Source organism: Tupaia chinensis, unplaced genomic scaffold, assembly GCF_000334495.1.
Source record: "Tupaia chinensis unplaced genomic scaffold, TupChi_1.0 Scaffold000048_1, whole genome shotgun sequence".
NCBI lineage: Eukaryota > Metazoa > Chordata > Mammalia > Scandentia > Tupaiidae > Tupaia > Tupaia belangeri.
In genome coordinates, this window is record NW_006159506.1 from 811752 (window position 1) to 832466 (window position 20715).

At 43.6% G+C, this 20715-nt stretch overlaps 1 protein-coding gene across 2 annotated transcripts in view; it reads left to right on the forward strand.

Moving 5' to 3' along the window:
• Positions 1-20715, forward strand: part of RANBP9 (RAN binding protein 9) — a 75642-nt gene that overhangs the window by 46745 nt on the left and 8182 nt on the right. The window contains exons 5-11 of one of the 2 annotated variants that reach the window (XM_027774802.1): positions 3840-4024; positions 4840-4952; positions 6595-6703; positions 8481-8671; positions 15527-15671; positions 17164-17285; positions 18797-18948. In XM_027774802.1, the coding sequence (XP_027630603.1) occupies positions 3840-4024; positions 4840-4952; positions 6595-6703; positions 8481-8671; positions 15527-15671; positions 17164-17285; positions 18797-18948 (1017 nt within the window). Of the gene's footprint in view, positions 1-3839; positions 4025-4839; positions 4953-6594; positions 6704-8480; positions 8672-9411; positions 9648-10462; positions 10576-12218; positions 12328-14006; positions 14198-15526; positions 15672-17163; positions 17286-18796; positions 18949-20715 lie in introns of those variants that run through there. The other variant, XM_027774800.1, reaches the window with a different exon arrangement.

A 20715-nucleotide genomic window follows, 5' to 3' on the forward strand; every position in this document is an offset into this window, starting at 1 on the left:
CTTCCGATCTCAGAACGCTCCTGTAATCTTTGCATGAAAGCAGGGGGTCCTGGTACAGTCACTCCGTAACCCCCTTGGCCACTTAGTCATTTCATATATATGTGTGTGTGTGTGTGTGTGTGTGTGTGTGTGTATAGACATCTGTCTGCATCTGTGAGCACATTTCTGTTTGTTTCCGTGGACAGTAGATGGGAGGGTTCATGGTCTCAGTCCTCATCGCAGTAGTCATTCTGTCATTGAAGCTTTAACCTGACATGTGGGGGAAAATACTCAATTTGCAATCTAAACACTGAGGTTAAGTATCGCCACGTGGTCTTTTTATATTTGTTCTGCAAATTACCTCTAGCTATTGCCCTTTTTTAAAGAATTTGAACTACTGGGACCAGCAGTTAGCGTAATGACTATGTCGCTGGACTCCCACATAGTCGACCGCTGTTCGAGTCCTGGACCCGGTGGCTTAAACTCACGCCGGGCGCGTGTGCGTGCATGCCCAAGATCCCAAGAGGAGAATGGAGGAGAAGGGATTGCGGCGTGGCCATCCCTCCTGGGCGGTGATTTCTCGCTTTCTATCTCTCTATCTGTCTGGCGAGCGCACGCGCCCTATAGCAAAAACCTCTCAAAAAAAAGAATTTGAACTACTGGACTGGCCTGTGGTCTAATGGCAAAGGAGCTGTGTCCACAGGGCTGACCTCACGGTTTGAATCCCAGCATAGGTGGCTTAAAAGGCATGCAGGACACACGTGTGTGTGTGCCCCAAATCCTGAAAGGATGGAGAATGGAGTAGAAGGGAGCGCACTGTGACCATGCCCCCTTGGGAAGTTCTCTCTCCCTTTGTTTCTCCGTCTCTGGAGAGAGTGGATACATCCTTTAGCAAATTAAAAATATTTGAAGAAAAGAATTTGAAGGCCAACAGGTGGCATGGCGCTTAAAGCACTGAATCCCACGTAGCTAGTTGTGTGGTTTGAGTCCCAGACTCAGCAGTTCGACAATCACGCCAGTCGTGGGACCAGATTATGTAGCGGTTATGTGGCTAGATTCCCACGTGGTCAACCACGGTTCGAGTCCCAGACCTGGTGGCTTCAAACTCACATTAGGCACATGTGTGTGCATGCTCGAGATCCCAAGAAAAGAATGGAGGAGAAAAGGGATTGCAGTGTGGCCATCTCCCCTGGGGGGTGATTTTTCAACTTTCTGTCTTTCCCACGAGTGCATGTGCTCTGTAGCAAACCTTCCCCCACCAAAAAAAGTCAACGCCAGTCGCATTTATCTGAATGCCCGAAATTCTGAAAAGTGAATGGAAGAGAAGGGATTGCAGCCTGGCTGTCGCCCCTGGGGGGAGGCGGGTTATTTCTTACTTCATTATTTCTGTCTCTTTCTGACAAGTACACATGCCATATAAGTAAAACTCAAACTAAAAGAGTAAGTAAAAATAAAGAATTCGAACAGGTAATCTTTGTCTTCCCTTGTTTTGATACTTGGACTATTGATTCGTTGTCCTATGTGTGGCAGATTGTTTTTCCCTAGAAAGTCTATTTGTCCTTTTTTAAAGTTACGTATTTCTTCCGTGAGAGAGAGAGAGCACCCCACCCAACAAGATCTTCATGCCACAGTCCACCCCTGGCCTCAGCATGAGCGTGCCTGGCGTACTTACGGAGGCTCCAGATGCAAACCTGTAGTTCCCCATCGAGGTCTGGGCACTGCGTTTTTCTGTGGTGCCCTCTGCTGCTCCCCCTGCACCCCCTGCCACACACACCCCTTCTTTAAAGACCAGCTTTCTCTGTCTCCATCCTTCTGCCTCAGCTTCTCAGCTGGAGCTCCGCATGTATGCCATCACGCCTTGCCCTTTTGAGACAGGATCTCACATTTTTACCCAGGCCGGCCTCGTGCTCACCATCCTCCTGTCTCAGACCCTCTGATGGCTGGGATTACAGGCGCGGGCTCCTGCACCCAACTTGCAGATTGGACCGGGGCTTGAACTCGGGCCTCCCATGTGACCCTGGTCCGCCCAGCACAGCGCAGTAGCGCGTGGGCTATTGTTTCTGTGCTGTTTGTCTTTTGACTCCTGTGGCGTGTCTTGTCACAAGAGAAATTTCAGACTTTCATGGAACAGTTGTCAGAGCATCGTGGACGTTGGTTTTCTTCTATCGTATTGCTAGAGTTATTTTTCTGAATTGGTGACAAAATTACATTCACACATCATTAAAAAGAGCTCCCCGTTGGACAATTCTGTAAATGAGAATGGTGAAGTCTGCTTAATGAGCACAACTGCCTTTCACCTTGTCGATACCTTTACGGTTTTTGGCCTAGTGTAGTTGGTTTTAAAGCACCTCACAGTTCTGTAAGACCTTTAAGGGGAAGGCCACTGCGCTCTGAACTGTAGGTCTCAGTTTCCTCACTGGTAAAGTGGGAAGGTTTTGGCTTCAAACTCTATGAATCTGGGGGCCGGCAGGTGGTGTGGTGGTTAAGGGCACTGGACTCCCACATGGCTGACTTTGGTTCGAGTCCTGAACATGGTGGCTTGCTTTCTCGCTTTCCCTCTCTTTTGCTCTGTCCCTCTCTGGTCAAATTAAAATAAGTAAATAAATAAAGTTAAATAAAATAATTTTTTAAAAAAGAAACTCCATAAACCTGTTCCTTTGATTATTAAGAATCGGTACATTTGCCTACTTTAATTATTTCCCCAATCCCGTGGAATTTTAGATTCTTTGATACTTTTATATAATAATTGTTTCATTTCTGACTTGTGCTGTTTGGTCGAATGGTTGTTTTTAAACGCATCCTCTTAGTTTTTGGCTGCCAATCTACTTAAATGTCTTATATCTTTTATCTTTGTAATAGAAATTATAATAGTTACCACCCAGGATTATGGTAATGATTAAACTTCGGCATTTAGTACATTCTTAGTATCTTGGTCTCTATTTACCTGTAACAACTAATAGTGATAGACCGAAAAGAACTCCTCAATTTTTTTGTGGGTACCTGAAGCTACCACCTTTTAAACTTGGTAGTTTACTTTTGACATTCTGGAGTACAGAATGCATTTCTGCATTCAAATATTTAAATTCTTCCTTTTCCTCCCTTGAATTTTTAGTTCTATCTAGAGAATTCGCCCTCTGAATGGCACTGTGTTTTTTTTTTAAGGATTTTGTCATAGGGCACGTGCGCTCACTGGAGAGAGACAGAGGCAGTGAGAAATCGCCCTCCTGGAATTTTGGGCATGCATGCACATGGGCCCAGTATGATTTTCAAGCTGCCGGATCTGGGACTCAAACTGTGGGCAGCCATATGGGAGTCCAGGGCCTTAGCTGCTGTGCCACCTGCTGGTCTCTTTGTTGATACTCACTTTCTTTTTTCTTTTTTTTTTTTTTTGTAAGGCGGGTCTACCAAATATATAGATAAAAGACAATAATAAACTTAAAATATTGTATGTCTGACTAGAATTGTACTGTCACGGTGTAACTGGCTTTAACGTGCACTTTGTAGTAGTGTATTATATATAAAATCGAGGATAAACCCGAGTTGTATGTTGATATTTGAATCTTGGTAACTACCCTGTGACATGTTCCTAAGAGCAAGAATTGTGTCTTCATACATTCCAAGTATAACACCACCTGGTGCAACACAGCTTAGCTCACAAATAAATAAAATCGGTGTTTTAAATTCTTTGCTTTTTCCTTGGTTAGATTGCAGGATGTGGGATTTTGTTGTTTTTTTTTTTCTTCAATTTAACATACCAAGGAATTTAGATAATGTAGTCTTCCTTTACTATAAAGATAGCTTTAAGAGAATAAGTCTAACATAAGATGATGAGGCATTTAATGAAATGTGTTACCTTACAGCCAAACCTGTATCCTACTGTGGGGCTTCAGACCCCAGGAGAAGTGGTCGATGCCAACTTTGGGCAGCATCCCTTTGTGTTTGACATAGAAGACTACATGCGGGAGTGGAGGACCAAAATACAGGCACAGATAGACAGGTTCCCCATCGGGGACCGCGAAGGGGAATGGCAGACCATGATTCAGAAGTAAGCGCGGAGAACTGCCGATCGACCCGACTCGGACATTTGTGTTTTACGTGGAAAGCGATTTAATCTTTTGATCCTCAAACCTTCTCATCTGCTAATGTATATCCTAATAATTAAACGTATTACGGATTCTAGTTTAATCTCCCGAGAAAAAAATAATAATTTACTCCACCTATTTCTGCAAGTTAAAAAGGCTTCATTTGATGCCACCTACAGAACCTTAGGTCAGCCTGACTCGTTAATTAGTAGGACTCCCATAGTCTTTGTTCTGGAAGAGTCTGTCTGGAGCCACTGTGCTATCTCTTCTGTTTATACTGTGATCCCATCTCATTTAACTGGTGGGTAGAGAAAGTGGTTGAGCTCCCAGACACTACGAGTTCACCTGTTACATATATTAAAATTGGTTATCTTACAGAATGCAGCGTCGCAGGGATAAAGGTCAAATAGAAATGACAGTTATTAGGACTGAGTAACAGGATGAGAAATCAATAGGAGACCTGAGATTAATGGCGATCCAAGGATGAAAGAAAAGATCGTTTCATGTCCTGGATTCTTCACAGATGTTCATTTTTAGGGACAGTTGACTTAACATAGCATTTACAATTACTTGTCTTTCGGGAGATGAGTATGTGACTAGGACAAAACGGTTTTGTTATTATTTTTTTTTTTTCAACTTTAAGTTGAGTTCTCCAAGCCTTGTTTCAGGGAAGTAGGTTAATTTTGTAACACCAGCATAGACGTTGCCTATATAAATTGTAGTCTGAAGCTTGCTTTCTCTTGACTAAAAGATGTGTGTTTCTTCTTTTTCTTTTAAGAATGGTTTCGTCGTACTTAGTCCACCATGGCTACTGTGCCACAGCAGAGGCCTTTGCCAGATCTACAGACCAGACCGTTCTAGAAGAATTAGCTTCTATTAAGAATAGACAACGTAAGGGCACGGCGGGGCACGGCGAGCATTTGGTTTTCAGACTACAGATTTGGTTACTTTCTTTTCATTTTTTAGAAATGGAATTTTTTTTTATTAGAAAATTTCGAATATATTCACTTAAAATTGATGCCTCTGAAAGTATTTTTACTGACCTTTTTGAAGGTTGGCTTTAAAAAATTCACATAAAGCTATGTGAGATTTCCAAACGTGAGGGAAGATAACCTGGGGGATCTTTTTCTAAGAAATGCCTTTAGTGGTTTTGCTAAAATTATGTTTTCTGAAGCATTTAGGAAACAAGCTTTTAACAAAATATTTGTCTTTTTTTTTTTGAGAGAGAGATTTTTTTGCTATAGGGTGCACACACTCGTCAGAGAGACAGAGAGAAACAGAGACAAAAAGCAAGAAATCACCCCCTGAGGGGATAGCCACGCTACAATCCCTTCTCCTCCATTCTCCTCTCGGGATTTTGGGCACGCACACCTACACACCCAGTGTGAGTTTTAAATTGCTGTATCCGGGACTCAAACCGTGGTTGACTGTGGGAATCCAGTGATGTAACCATTACATCATCTGCTGGTCCCAAAGGTTGTCTTAAATAATAAACTAGTCCTGGTTAGATAATGGAGATAATATGTGAAAGAAATGTAAATCTTGGCGTTAATGGCTGTCTGGATATAAGGTGTAGGTCCCAAGTGTCTGTGGCCTAGGTCCCAGGGCAGGCCAGCGCCCCCGGGCCGTCTCTGGCCCTCCTGCAGTCCATGCTCAGTGCACCAGCGGTGAGTGACTTAATCAGTAGATAATAGTAAAATCAGAACAGCTGGGTGGCGGCGTGCTAGAGGAGCCCAGAGCGTTTCCTAGTCAGAGGCTGTAGCAGCACTGATGGTGCGGTGTGCAGCGTTGTCTTTCTCCCCCCCTTCGCGAGCTCTGTCGGGCAGAGACCACCACCCCCTCATTTTGTGTCTTCACAGTGTCACTTAAGGAATCTCTGGCACAGTGACTGTTCCATGAGCGTACTAAATTTGAATCTTACTCAGTTGGTAGCATTCTTTTAGTCCTGGGTTCAGAAGACTGTCATCTGAGAAGACATTTTAAATATTATTTTTTTTAAAAAAACGTAGTCTTTTTATTTTTTTAGAGAGAGATTTTTGGATTCACTGGAGAGACAGAAAGTGAGAAATCACCCCCCAGGGGGATGCCGCAATTCCTTCTCCTCCATGCCCACGTCTGGATGTTGGGCACTCATGCGCCCAGTGTGAGATCCCAGCTGCTGGATCTGGTCCTTGAACCACAGTTGACCACATGGGAGGGCAGCACCTTAACCACTCTACCACCTGCTGACCCCAAAACATAGGCTTTTTAATTTTAGTGTTTGATAACTTCAATATCGCCTAGTAGGTGGTTTAACTGTTACTTATGTGTTATTTTTTTATGTTTTTTAATTACAGTTTGTGAAGATCACGTTTTTCTTATTTTTTTAATACGTCTGAACTTTTCCTATATTGCCTAATAGAAATTATGATGGTAGAAAAAGAAATAGAAAGTAATGACAATAATTTAAAACTCCCCCTTTCCCCCAGACGATCTACTAATTTATGATTCTACTTGTGTAAAGGTTAATCTTTTGCTTGCTTTTACTGACTAGGAATTCAGAAATTGGTGTTAGCAGGAAGAATGGGAGAAGCCATTGAAACGACACAACAGTTATATCCAAGTTTACTTGAAAGAAATCCTAATCTCCTTTTCACATTGAAGTGAGTTGAAGAAAATGCTATCTTTATTATATATTACGCATATCTATTCTATGTGTTATACCAGGGTTCTTCAAAAAGTTCATGGAAAATGCATATTCCAGTAAATTGCATTTCAAAAAGTTTTGCACCATAATAAACTCATGCTTTAATTCAGTTTTTTATCCCCCCATCCCCTGTAATTAAAACAGTTTTCATACTTGTGATTTTTATTGTGCCTTGTTGCAACTTGTTTACATATAGTTTTGTAGTATAGCACATCTAAATAATTTTAAGAAATATTTTGTGTTAAAAGGCTACAAGGAGATGGCATCTTTTATCATCTCTTTGCTCTCTTATCAGTGTTTCCTTTTTTTGGAATTATTTTATTTGTCATGATTATTTTTTACTTTGCTATAGGGCACACATGCTCACCAGAGAGAGAGAGGGAGAGACAGCGTGCGCAAGAGAGAGAGGGCAAGCCACCAGATCCAGAACTCGAGCTGCAGTTAGCCATGTTGGAGTCCAGCGCCTTAACCACCACACCACCTGCTGGCCCGGTCTCCTCTTTAAAATGCGGACTCTTACTCAGACGACAAATGTATGTTTTCCCTTCTGAAAAGGACCTTATAATAAATCTCCTCGGCATTTAAAAAAATGAGTTGAAATTTTAAGCTCAGTACAGATTCATGAAACCAATAATAGTAATTTTAAAAAAAAGCCTTATAATAAATCTCCTCGGCATTTAAAAAAATGAGTTGAAATTTTAAGCTCAGTACAGATTCATGAAATCAATAATAGTAATTTAAAAAAAAAAAGAACTTAAGATGTTAATTATCAAAAACACAGAAAGAAAACGTTGGGGAAGCTGTGGAAAAACTGGAACCCTTGTGCACTGTTAGTAAAATATAAAACAGGGCACTCCCTGAGCAAAATGGTATGGCAGTGCTTAAAAAAAAAAAAATCAAACATACTGTTATACCATATGATCCAGAAATTCTACTTCAGAGCCTGTAACCAAAAATACGACGAGGGCCAGCAGGTGGCGTGGTGATTAAAGCACTGGACCCCACATGGCTGACCGTGGTTCGAGCTCCAGACCCAGTGGCTTAAAAAGCAATGCTGTGCACGTGTGCCCAGGGTCCTGAGAAGGAGTTGCGGTGTTGTCGTCGGCCCCGTGGGATGATTTCTCATGTTCCCTCTCTCTGTCTCTGTCCTTTCTGGCGCATACACACGCCCTATGGCAAAAAGGAAAAAGAAAAAATGAATTCCACTTAATTAAGCAACAGAAATTCTTTATAAGTCAGGTGATAGAATTGTTTTGCTTTTGAATAAGCTTAAATGAGGCCCATGTTGGCTAAGAGTCTGGGAATGGGACCTGGCTGAGGGAAAGTGAAGAGGAAGGGTGTGCTTCGTTTTACCAGGTGTACATAAAACCATGTTCTTAAGAGGAACTTGATTTGCTCACGAGTACAAACACTATTTTGATGAAATTACGTTAGCTGGAAAATGAAGTGTAATCTTGGTTATAGCTACAGAAAGATTTTTTAATGTTCTTAATACATCTCGATGAAAGGAGATGCTATTATAGTGCCTTTTGTATTTTATTCTAGTTTTCCTGGAAAGTTAAAAAAATTATCCTAAGTAATACAGTATGTGAAGCTATGTTTAATATTTTTTAGCTCACTATCTAAGGACTAGACCTGCTGATAGAATTTTTAAAGTTATTTTTGGGACTCGGCTGCTGTTAGATGAGCAGAGAGCCCTTTGGGGACACGGCGTGCCTTTTCTCCTCCCCCAGAGTGCGGCAGTTTATAGAAATGGTGAACGGGACGGATAGCGAAGTACGGTGTCTGGGAGGCCGGAGTCCGAAATCTCAAGACAGTTACCCCGTGAGTCCTCGGCCCTTCAGCAGTCCCAGTGTGAGCCCCAGCCACGGGGTGAACATCCACAGTTTAGCATCCGGGAAAGCAACTACGGCACATTTTTCTGGTGAGATTCCGTCTTACGCTGTTATCTTTAAAGTTTAGCCTTCTTTATAATTAAGAACCAAAATTAACTAATTAAACAAAACACTAAGGGCCAGCAGGTGGCATGGCAGCTTGAAAATCCCACTGGGCACATATATGTGTGTGTCTAAAATCCCAAGAAGAGAGTGGAGAGGGGAGGGCGACATTGCCATCCCCCTTGAGGGCTGATTTCTGGCTTTCTTTGTCTCTGTCTCTCTCCAGCAAGTACATGCACCCTGTGGCAAAAGCAGAAACAAAAACAAAACTTTAAAAAAATATTAAAGATCTAGCCCTTTTCTGTGTAGCTGTTTTGTAGGTGTGCGTACTTGCTTTCGATAAAAGACAATAATAAACTTAAAATATTGTATGTCTGACTAGAATTGTACTGTCACGGTGTAACTGGCTTTAACGTGCACTTTGTAGTAGTGTATTATATATAAAATCGAGGATAAACCCGAGTTGTATGTTGATATTTGAATCTTGGTAACTACCCTGTGACATGTTCCTAAGAGCAAGAATTGTGTCTTCATACATTCCAAGTATAACACCACCTGGTGCAACACAGCTTAGCTCACAAATAAATAAAATCGGTGTTTTAAATTCTTTGCTTTTTCCTTGGTTAGATTGCAGGATGTGGGATTTTGGTTTTTTTTCTTCAATTTAACACACCAAGGAATTTAGATAATGTAGTCTTCCTTTACTATAAAGATAGCTTTAAGAGAATAAGTCTAACATAAGATGATGAGGCATTTAATGAAATGTGTTACCTTACAGCCAAACCTGTATCCTACTGTGGGGCTTCAGACCCCAGGAGAAGTGGTCGATGCCAACTTTGGGCAGCATCCCTTTGTGTTTGACATAGAAGACTACATGCGGGAGTGGAGGACCAAAATACAGGCACAGATAGACAGGTTCCCCATCGGGGACCGCGAAGGGGAATGGCAGACCATGATTCAGAAGTAAGCGCGGAGAACTGCCGATCGACCCGACTCGGACATTTGTGTTTTACGTGGAAAGCGATTTAATCTTTTGATCCTCAAACCTTCTCATCTGCTAATGTATATCCTAATAATTAAACGTATTACGGATTCTAGTTTAATCTCCCGAGAAAAAAATAATAATTTACTCCACCTATTTCTGCAAGTTAAAAAGGCTTCATTTGATGCCACCTACAGAACCTTAGGTCAGCCTGACTCGTTAATTAGTAGGACTCCCATAGTCTTTGTTCTGGAAGAGTCTGTCTGGAGCCACTGTGCTATCTCTTCTGTTTATACTGTGATCCCATCTCATTTAACTGGTGGGTAGAGAAAGTGGTTGAGCTCCCAGACACTACGAGTTCACCTGTTACATATATTAAAATTGGTTATCTTACAGAATGCAGCGTCGCAGGGATAAAGGTCAAATAGAAATGACAGTTATTAGGACTGAGTAACAGGATGAGAAATCAATAGGAGACCTGAGATTAATGGCGATCCAAGGATGAAAGAAAAGATCGTTTCATGTCCTGGATTCTTCACAGATGTTCATTTTTAGGGACAGTTGACTTAACATAGCATTTACAATTACTTGTCTTTCGGGAGATGAGTATGTGACTAGGACAAAACGGTTTTGTTATTATTTTTTTTTTTTCAACTTTAAGTTGAGTTCTCCAAGCCTTGTTTCAGGGAAGTAGGTTAATTTTGTAACACCAGCATAGACGTTGCCTATATAAATTGTAGTCTGAAGCTTGCTTTCTCTTGACTAAAAGATGTGTGTTTCTTCTTTTTCTTTTAAGAATGGTTTCGTCGTACTTAGTCCACCATGGCTACTGTGCCACAGCAGAGGCCTTTGCCAGATCTACAGACCAGACCGTTCTAGAAGAATTAGCTTCTATTAAGAATAGACAACGTAAGGGCACGGCGGGGCACGGCGAGCATTTGGTTTTCAGACTACAGATTTGGTTACTTTCTTTTCATTTTTTAGAAATGGAATTTTTTTTTATTAGAAAATTTCGAATATATTCACTTAAAATTGATGCCTCTGAAAGTATTTTTACTGACCTTTTTGAAGGTTGGCTTTAAAAAATTCACATAAAGCTATGTGAGATTTCCAAACGTGAGGGAAGATAACCTGGGGGATCTTTTTCTAAGAAATGCCTTTAGTGGTTTTGCTAAAATTATGTTTTCTGAAGCATTTAGGAAACAAGCTTTTAACAAAATATTTGTCTTTTTTTTTTTGAGAGAGAGATTTTTTTTGCTATAGGGTGCACACACTCGTCAGAGAGACAGAGAGAAACAGAGACAAAAAGCAAGAAATCACCCCCTGAGGGGATAGCCACGCTACAATCCCTTCTCCTCCATTCTCCTCTCGGGATTTTGGGCACGCACACCTACACACCCAGTGTGAGTTTTAAATTGCTGTATCCGGGACTCAAACCGTGGTTGACTGTGGGAATCCAGTGATGTAACCATTACATCATCTGCTGGTCCCAAAGGTTGTCTTAAATAATAAACTAGTCCTGGTTAGATAATGGAGATAATATGTGAAAGAAATGTAAATCTTGGCGTTAATGGCTGTCTGGATATAAGGTGTAGGTCCCAAGTGTCTGTGGCCTAGGTCCCAGGGCAGGCCAGCGCCCCCGGGCCGTCTCTGGCCCTCCTGCAGTCCATGCTCAGTGCACCAGCGGTGAGTGACTTAATCAGTAGATAATAGTAAAATCAGAACAGCTGGGTGGCGGCGTGCTAGAGGAGCCCAGAGCGTTTCCTAGTCAGAGGCTGTAGCAGCACTGATGGTGCGGTGTGCAGCGTTGTCTTTCTCCCCCCCTTCGCGAGCTCTGTCGGGCAGAGACCACCACCCCCTCATTTTGTGTCTTCACAGTGTCACTTAAGGAATCTCTGGCACAGTGACTGTTCCATGAGCGTACTAAATTTGAATCTTACTCAGTTGGTAGCATTCTTTTAGTCCTGGGTTCAGAAGACTGTCATCTGAGAAGACATTTTAAATATTATTTTTTTTAAAAAAACGTAGTCTTTTTATTTTTTTAGAGAGAGATTTTTGGATTCACTGGAGAGACAGAAAGTGAGAAATCACCCCCCAGGGGGATGCCGCAATTCCTTCTCCTCCATGCCCACGTCTGGATGTTGGGCACTCATGCGCCCAGTGTGAGATCCCAGCTGCTGGATCTGGTCCTTGAACCACAGTTGACCACATGGGAGGGCAGCACCTTAACCACTCTACCACCTGCTGACCCCAAAACATAGGCTTTTTAATTTTAGTGTTTGATAACTTCAATATCGCCTAGTAGGTGGTTTAACTGTTACTTATGTGTTATTTTTTTATGTTTTTTAATTACAGTTTGTGAAGATCACGTTTTTCTTATTTTTTTAATACGTCTGAACTTTTCCTATATTGCCTAATAGAAATTATGATGGTAGAAAAAGAAATAGAAAGTAATGACAATAATTTAAAACTCCCCCTTTCCCCCAGACGATCTACTAATTTATGATTCTACTTGTGTAAAGGTTAATCTTTTGCTTGCTTTTACTGACTAGGAATTCAGAAATTGGTGTTAGCAGGAAGAATGGGAGAAGCCATTGAAACGACACAACAGTTATATCCAAGTTTACTTGAAAGAAATCCTAATCTCCTTTTCACATTGAAGTGAGTTGAAGAAAATGCTATCTTTATTATATATTACGCATATCTATTCTATGTGTTATACCAGGGTTCTTCAAAAAGTTCATGGAAAATGCATATTCCAGTAAATTGCATTTCAAAAAGTTTTGCACCATAATAAACTCATGCTTTAATTCAGTTTTTTATCCCCCCATCCCCTGTAATTAAAACAGTTTTCATACTTGTGATTTTTATTGTGCCTTGTTGCAACTTGTTTACATATAGTTTTGTAGTATAGCACATCTAAATAATTTTAAGAAATATTTTGTGTTAAAAGGCTACAAGGAGATGGCATCTTTTATCATCTCTTTGCTCTCTTATCAGTGTTTCCTTTTTTTGGAATTATTTTATTTGTCATGATTATTTTTTACTTTGCTATAGGGCACACATGCTCACCAGAGAGAGAGAGGGAGAGACAGCGTGCGCAAGAGAGAGAGGGCAAGCCACCAGATCCAGAACTCGAGCTGCAGTTAGCCATGTTGGAGTCCAGCGCCTTAACCACCACACCACCTGCTGGCCCGGTCTCCTCTTTAAAATGCGGACTCTTACTCAGACGACAAATGTATGTTTTCCCTTCTGAAAAGGACCTTATAATAAATCTCCTCGGCATTTAAAAAAATGAGTTGAAATTTTAAGCTCAGTACAGATTCATGAAACCAATAATAGTAATTTTAAAAAAAAGAACTTAAGATGTTAATTATCAAAAACACAGAAAGAAAACGTTGGGGAAGCTGTGGAAAAACTGGAACCCTTGTGCACTGTTAGTAAAATATAAAACAGGGCACTCCCTGAGCAAAATGGTATGGCAGTGCTTAAAAAAAAAAAAATCAAACATACTGTTATACCATATGATCCAGAAATTCTACTTCAGAGCCTGTAACCAAAAATACGACGAGGGCCAGCAGGTGGCGTGGTGATTAAAGCACTGGACCCCACATGGCTGACCGTGGTTCGAGCTCCAGACCCAGTGGCTTAAAAAGCAATGCTGTGCACGTGTGCCCAGGGTCCTGAGAAGGAGTTGCGGTGTTGTCGTCGGCCCCGTGGGATGATTTCTCATGTTCCCTCTCTCTGTCTCTGTCCTTTCTGGCGCATACACACGCCCTATGGCAAAAAGGAAAAAGAAAAAATGAATTCCACTTAATTAAGCAACAGAAATTCTTTATAAGTCAGGTGATAGAATTGTTTTGCTTTTGAATAAGCCTAAATGAGGCCCATGTTGGCTAAGGGACTGGGAATGGGACCTGGCTGAGGGAAAGTGAAGAGGAAGGGTGTGCTTCGTTTTACCAGGTGTACATAAAACCATGTTCTTAAGAGGAACTTGATTTGCTCACGAGTACAAACACTATTTTGATGAAATTACGTTAGCTGGAAAATGAAGTGTAATCTTGGTTATAGCTACAGAAAGATTTTTTAATGTTCTTAATACATCTCGATGAAAGGAGATGCTATTATAGTGCCTTTTGTATTTTATTCTAGTTTTCCTGGAAAGTTAAAAAAATTATCCTAAGTAATACAGTATGTGAAGCTATGTTTAATATTTTTTAGCTCACTATCTAAGGACTAGACCTGCCGATAGAATTTTTAAAGTTATTTTTGGGACTCGGCTGCTGTTAGATGAGCAGAGAGCCCTTTGGGGACACGGCGTGCCTTTTCTCCTCCCCCAGAGTGCGGCAGTTTATAGAAATGGTGAACGGGACGGATAGCGAAGTACGGTGTCTGGGAGGCCGGAGTCCGAAATCTCAAGACAGTTACCCCGTGAGTCCTCGGCCCTTCAGCAGTCCCAGTGTGAGCCCCAGCCACGGGGTGAACATCCACAGTTTAGCATCCGGGAAAGCAACTACGGCACATTTTTCTGGTGAGATTCCGTCTTACGCTGTTATCTTTAAAGTTTAGCCTTCTTTATAATTAAGAACCAAAATTAACTAATTAAACAAAACACTAAGGGCCAGCAGGTGGCATGGCAGCTTGAAAATCCCACTGGGCACATATATGTGTGTGTCTAAAATCCCAAGAAGAGAGTGGAGAGGGGAGGGCGACATTGCCATCCCCCTTGAGGGCTGATTTCTTGCTTTCTTTGTATCTGTCTCTCTCCAGCAAGTACATGCACCCTGTGGCAAAAGCAAAAACAAAAACAAAACTTTAAAAAAATATTAAAGATCTAGCCCTTTTCTGTGTAGCTGTTTTGTAGGTGTGCGTACTTGCTTTCAAAGTATGCTGAATGAAAACGGGTCGGTTCAGATTCGTAGGTTATCAGTCCCCGAATTAGCTTTGAGCAGAGCTCTTGCTGAGAGTGGGTGGTTTGCAGCTCTTCATAAACAAAAGTCACCAGGCAAAGTGAGTTTTCCCTGCAAATAAGTGATTAATATTTCATAATGAAACGTTAGTGGTGTTTAATACAGTACAGATTTTACAGGGGTCTGGCTGTGATAGCTTCGCCACTGATTACCAAAGCCAGCACGACTAGGCTGCCTGCCTGCCTTGACGCTCTCCCAGCCAAGCTTCTCCCCGCAGTCTCCTTTGCCAAGTGAATTTTGTCCCCCGTCCCATTTTTCGGGCTCACCAGCTTTACTCTGTGGCTCTTGACGTCCTCATAACCCAAATGCTCTGTCTTTCGTGACATCGCGTGTATAGGTTTACTTCTGACCCACTCGGTCTCGTCTCTGTAATCGTGTGTGTCCCGAGACCCTGTCTTCCCTCTGTACGTGTAACGTTCTGAAACCAGGCGGGTGCTGGCCTTCCCATCAGGTTCCCAGTCAGTGCACACTCCCCGCACCTCTTCCTCTTGGTGTGTTTACGTTGTTGACCTCCCCCCCCAGCAAGGACGAGTCCCCTGTCCCAGTCTCTAGCCGCCAGCCCCCTTGAGTATCATACAGTCTCTTCAGGCTGGGGCCGAGTCTGAGCCTCCGAGTATTCCTATGTAAAAATTAATGACGCGAAGGTTAAATGAGATCCGTAATTAAACCTTCAGGGAGTGTTAAAGGAGATCATTACAGCTCAGAACTACGTTTTCATCGTATCCTCTGAAATAAATTACGTTTATTATTTAAGGAGTCCACTGAATCTCTTACCTTTTAAAAATCTTGAACGCAAAATCAGAACGCGCAGACGTTAGTTTAAAGCTAAGCGGCAAATGAGTGTTTGCACTTGTTCCTGTGTAACCGATACCTTCCTTTTTATCTCTCAGGTTTCGAAAGCTGTAGTAACGGTGTAATATCAAATAAAGTACATCAGTCTTACTGCCATAGTAAACATCAGTCATCCAATCTGAATGTCCCAGAATTAAATAGTATAAATATGTCAAGATCACAGCAAGTTAATAACTTTACCAGGTGAGTGGCGCTCCTGGCTTTCGCGGTAATGCGAGCAACCTAGTTGTAGGGGTCCTCGCTGTTCGTAATTTTCAAAGAACTTGAATGATATGACCCGTAGTGAGGGTCTGGGAGTTCCCCAGGTCCCAGAGAACCTAAAGGCAGGGACTCTGTGTTCCCCAATGCTTTTCGATCTCCTGGAATGTCCTCGAACTCTTCCCTTAGTTCCTTGCCTTCTTCTCCTACCCTCCCACCCCTGGTGAGGGGTAAGAACAGATTCAGGGCTCTGGGCACCGTCTCCCTGCCAAGCACAGAGCTATGCACATGATACATGAACACCACCTGTTAGACTTCCAGCTAAAACACAAGCATAGATTTCACTTCCACTGTTAACATGGGAATTTATAACTTATTTGTCAGTGTGTGAGATTTTTTTTTGGGGGGGGATAAATTTATAGAATGTCTACTGAGCTCAAAAGACCTCTATAAAAGCTGTTTTTTGAAAGCCCCCCTTTAAGTAGCTTGCATGTAGATGGCGAAGCCATTTAGTAAATGTTAGCACGAGCGTGGTGTTCAACACCTGTCGGCTCCCAGACACTAGGCTGGGTGTGGAGTCTGACTTTGAAGAGCTCGGAGGGAACACAAGTCTCCGTTGGTTTCCTCCGCTCCTTGGTGCACCCAGGTGGTAGTCATGCAGCCCAGAAGTTCACGGAGTGTATCATTTACTCTAGGACTCGTGTAGGAGCAGGGTCTGGGAGGTCAGCCTGCCCTGTCCAGCCCCTGGGTCAGCCTGGAGTACGTTTGGTCCTTCAGTACGCAACAGTTGGTCACGTTGCATTTTCAGGGACTGCTCGTCACTGGGACATTTTCTTAGAGAACCGAATTTGTAACAGAACTTAATGGAAATGATGATTTTGTAAGGACTCAAACTATGGTCAACCAAGTAGGATTCCAACACCCTAATCTCCACGCTGGCTGCAAACTTGGATAATATTAAGTAGCGAGGACAGATGCCAAATGGCAAGACCATTCAAAGCATAGGAGCAGATGGAACATGAGGGCAGGAGGGAGTGGGAGTGGTCTCCAGGAGGGAGATGTAGGGGCCCCATTCTGACTTTGGGCTTCCCTTTACATGCTGGAAATAAGTGCTAGGGGCCGGGGCCAGGGACCCCGGGGCAGGGTGAGGCCTGGCCGGTCATGCTGGGCTAGAGCTGGTCAACAGAAGGGCAGTCCGAGCACTCGGATACCGCCGTGCCGAGGGCCACTTGCTCTGCGTCTTAGCACACGTGCCTCTTCCCCTCATCTCCAGGGTCCCGACTCGTTCCCCAGCAGCTGTGCGTTCGGCTTTGCATACATTTGAGATTTAACGAAATGCCTTTTTTTTGCAGCTCACTGGTGCCCCATAAAGCTAGTTTATAAGTAGGCTATGTAGTTGAGTCGTAATTTGAAGAAAAAAAAAATCTAAGCTGAAAGTATGCTGCTTCTAAAATTAGGTTTGTTTTTTCGTTTTCAGTAACGATGTAGACATGGAGACAGATCACTACTCCAATGGAGTTGGAGAAACTTCGTCCAACGGTTTCCTAAACGGTAGCTCTAAACACGACCACGAAATGGAAGAGTGTGACACCGAAATGGGTCTGCAGTGATATTTCTTACACTTTTAATAAAAATGATGGCTGCAAGGTTATGTTTTTACTGGTACTGATTCACAGCCGATGAGCATAAAGCAGATTTAAAATGCACGTGGGCCGTAGGGTGTGACAGCCACGCGCGTTACTTGGACTGTCTCGTGCAAGTGCTGCTAGACAGCGGGGTCCCCTCCTTCGGTTCCTTCCACAGCCGTGTGCCAGGCCGGCCTCTCTGCCGATCTGCCGAGGCGCTGATGCTGCCGTGCTGGGTTCAGAGCGAGTTTACGGGAGGGCTACAAACCTCTGCACACTTCCTTTGAATGTTGTGTGTCAGGCCAGCAGGTAGAGAGCCTTACAGATGTGAATCAGACAGCGTCCATTTCCGCAGGCGTGCCCGACTGTGCCGGGTGCCACGTGTGCCCGCTCCGTGGTCGGCACCTCGGCCGGCCTCCCCCCACCACAGACTTAGGGGCGCAGAGCCACACGGGCCTGCACGTTTGTGTTTTGTAGCCAACTCCCACGTAGCAAGTTGTACCATAAAGTTAAGCCCTCAGACTTTCCCATCAAGCGGAGAGTGTGCATTACTGACACTTAGAGATGTACTTCATGGTCGGTATTCCACGGCAACATGAGCGTTCTTAAGTATTTTGAGATTCAAGGGGGTTGTGCAACCTAGTTTTATTCTAGGGGTATCAGCAACCCCATCTTCCAAAGACCAGTTTAAACCAAGAGAGAAAAAGCAGGCGTTAAAGCCAGACTGCCCGGATATGGTTTCTGCAGCTGCTGCTTACTAGCCCTCCGACCTCGGATAAGCAACTGCTCTGTGCCTCAATGTCTTCATCTGTAAAATGGGTGGAATCGTGACCGCACAGGCCAGTGGGAGGAGTACCTGAGTTCATCTGTGCATCGCTGATAGCACAGATACTTAAGTCATTACCATCTTCGTCATATTAATGATTTATGTCATTGTAATTAGTGATTGATATCGTTAATGTTGTCAGTCAATGGTAGTTGTTAAGCTACAGCAAAATTATTTTCCGAAGTAACATTTTTCTAGAAGTAGTATAGTTCATCTTTTCCATGACCGGGATGCCTCCTGTGTTTTTACTGGAGTCATCTAACTTCTTTTAGCTTCTAGGAACATTGTATTCTATCTAAGTTCTGTCAGTAAAAGCAGCCTAAGAGGTGGTTGCTAACATTTTTTTTCCTATCGTTGCTCAGTGTAGTCGTAGACATCGTGCTTAACCTTTCCAGATTTGCCCTGACCCCCAGGTAGATCCTGACGGGCTGTCACTGTCGTGACTGCAAGCTCGGTACCGAGTGCCAGGCCCTCGAGACCTAACGCACGCCTCATAGCTGCAGAATTCCACACCAGCTTACACCGAAGTCTGCGGAGTTAGCTGATGGGCAGGGAGTAACGACCGGATGAAACGGGCAGGGCGTTACAGGAGGTTTCTGTGTTTCTTCCTCGCGCTCCACTTCCTGAGGTGCTGAAATCCTTGACTGTCTTGCTTACAGAAGTGGACTCGAGTCAGTTAAGACGGCAGTTGTGCGGAGGGAGTCAGGCCGCCATCGAGAGGATGATCCACTTCGGAAGAGAGCTGCAAGCCATGAGTGAGCAGCTGAGGAGAGAGTGTGGCAAGAACACGGCGAATAAGAAGATGCTGAAGGTGGGTGTCTTCTGGCCGAACACCGAGACGCGTGCTCCGGGTTCTCCCTGGGCAGCCGGGCCCTGGCTCCCCGCCCACGGGAGGGTGCAGGTGCTGGGGCCGGGGGCGGCGGGGCGACCGGGAAGAGCGCTGGACTGCAAGTAGGTGAGTGTCGTCCGGCCCCAGCCTGCTCCTCACCGCCTGCTCTTGGTGCTACCTCCCCAGCGGCGAAGTTGGCGCAGTTATTAGAAGTGTACGAGTGTGCGGGTACCACTGTCCATCTGGGACATTTTGATTATTTTAGCACGCCTAGTTCAGAGTTGCGGCAGACGGAAAGTTTAATGTGCGGTTGTCATTTTGATGGGAATTGGTAAAGGACCGGGCCCAGAGTAGTGGAAATACATTTTGAAGTCTCTTTTGAATGAATGTTCACGGTGGATGGTCAGATGAATAAGAATTTCCCCCTGCGTTGTTTTGGAAGAAGCCTGAGAAAACCAGGGGGCAGGGATGGCATGGCGTGTCCCAGATGCTGGTCCTGGCCGCAGTAGGTGGGGCGGACTCCTGACCGGAACGGAGAGCCAGTGAACGGTCAGCAGCGCCTGACACCGCGGGCGCTGGAGACGTAGGATGTGAGCCAGCCCCGCACTGAAGCCCCAGGACAGCCCCGTGTAGACGCGACAGACTCCCAGGCCGGATGGGTTCAGGAGCCCTGGAAATACCCTGCTCGATATAGGCAGGTGATGTTGTCCGAGGGAGGAAGAAAGATGTGGATTCACCATACTTGGTCCTTGTCTACACAATAACTGCCTCTTCTGGTTGTGACCCTGAGTATCAGAAAAAACCTAAATTACGCGTTTTTGTACTAACTTAAAAAAACTAATATATAATTGAGACAGTGTGTCATTTACACCATCAAATCAGAAATTTCTGTGGCAGGAAAAGGGCTGTCCACACTTGCCTTAGGAGGTGAGACTGTCCATTTAACTTCCTGCCTTTTCTTTTTTTTCTGTCTTTTTTTTTTCTTTTAATGGTTTTGCTGTGAGGCACGTGTGTTCCCTGGGGAGAGAAAGGGAAAGTGAGAAATTACCCCCCAGAGGGGTGGCCATGCTGCACTCCTTTCTCATCTGTCCCCCTCCCAGGATCTTGGCCACCTACTCACATGCATCCTATGTGTTTTTCAAGCTGCCGGATCTGGGACCCGAACTGCTCATTCAGCCATGCGGGAGCCAGTCACCTTAAGCTCCACATCACCCATTGACCCCAACTCCCCTACCTTTTCAGTATCTCTCTAATACCTCTAATGTATAGCACCCAGCTAAGAAGTATATTTATTATATGTAGGTTGAATTCAGTTGAGAAGTATAACTTTTTTCCCAAATTGGGGGGTTTCAGTGGTACACAACCGTGTAGAACTTTCTCTGATATCAGGATGCTAGGAACAGACTTAACACCTAGGCTCCTTATCACATTAGATGTCCAAAAGCACCCATTTAGGAGACAGGACTGCGCTAGCTTCTCTGCATGTTTCAGGGCACTGGTTCTCCACCTTTTTGATGTCTGAATCCTTTGAAAGTGGTAGTAAAGATTTCCAAGAGTTTTTGCTTATATGGGTTACAGCTGTTGATTTTTATCGTACTAGAAATTAAATTTAAAATTAAAATTATTAATACATTTAAAAATAACACTAACTCCACTAAGTGAATAACTTTTTTTTTTTTTTTTTGTGAGGGGTTTTTTGCTATAGGGCGCGTGGGCTCGCCAGACAGACAGAGAGAGACAGGGGCATAG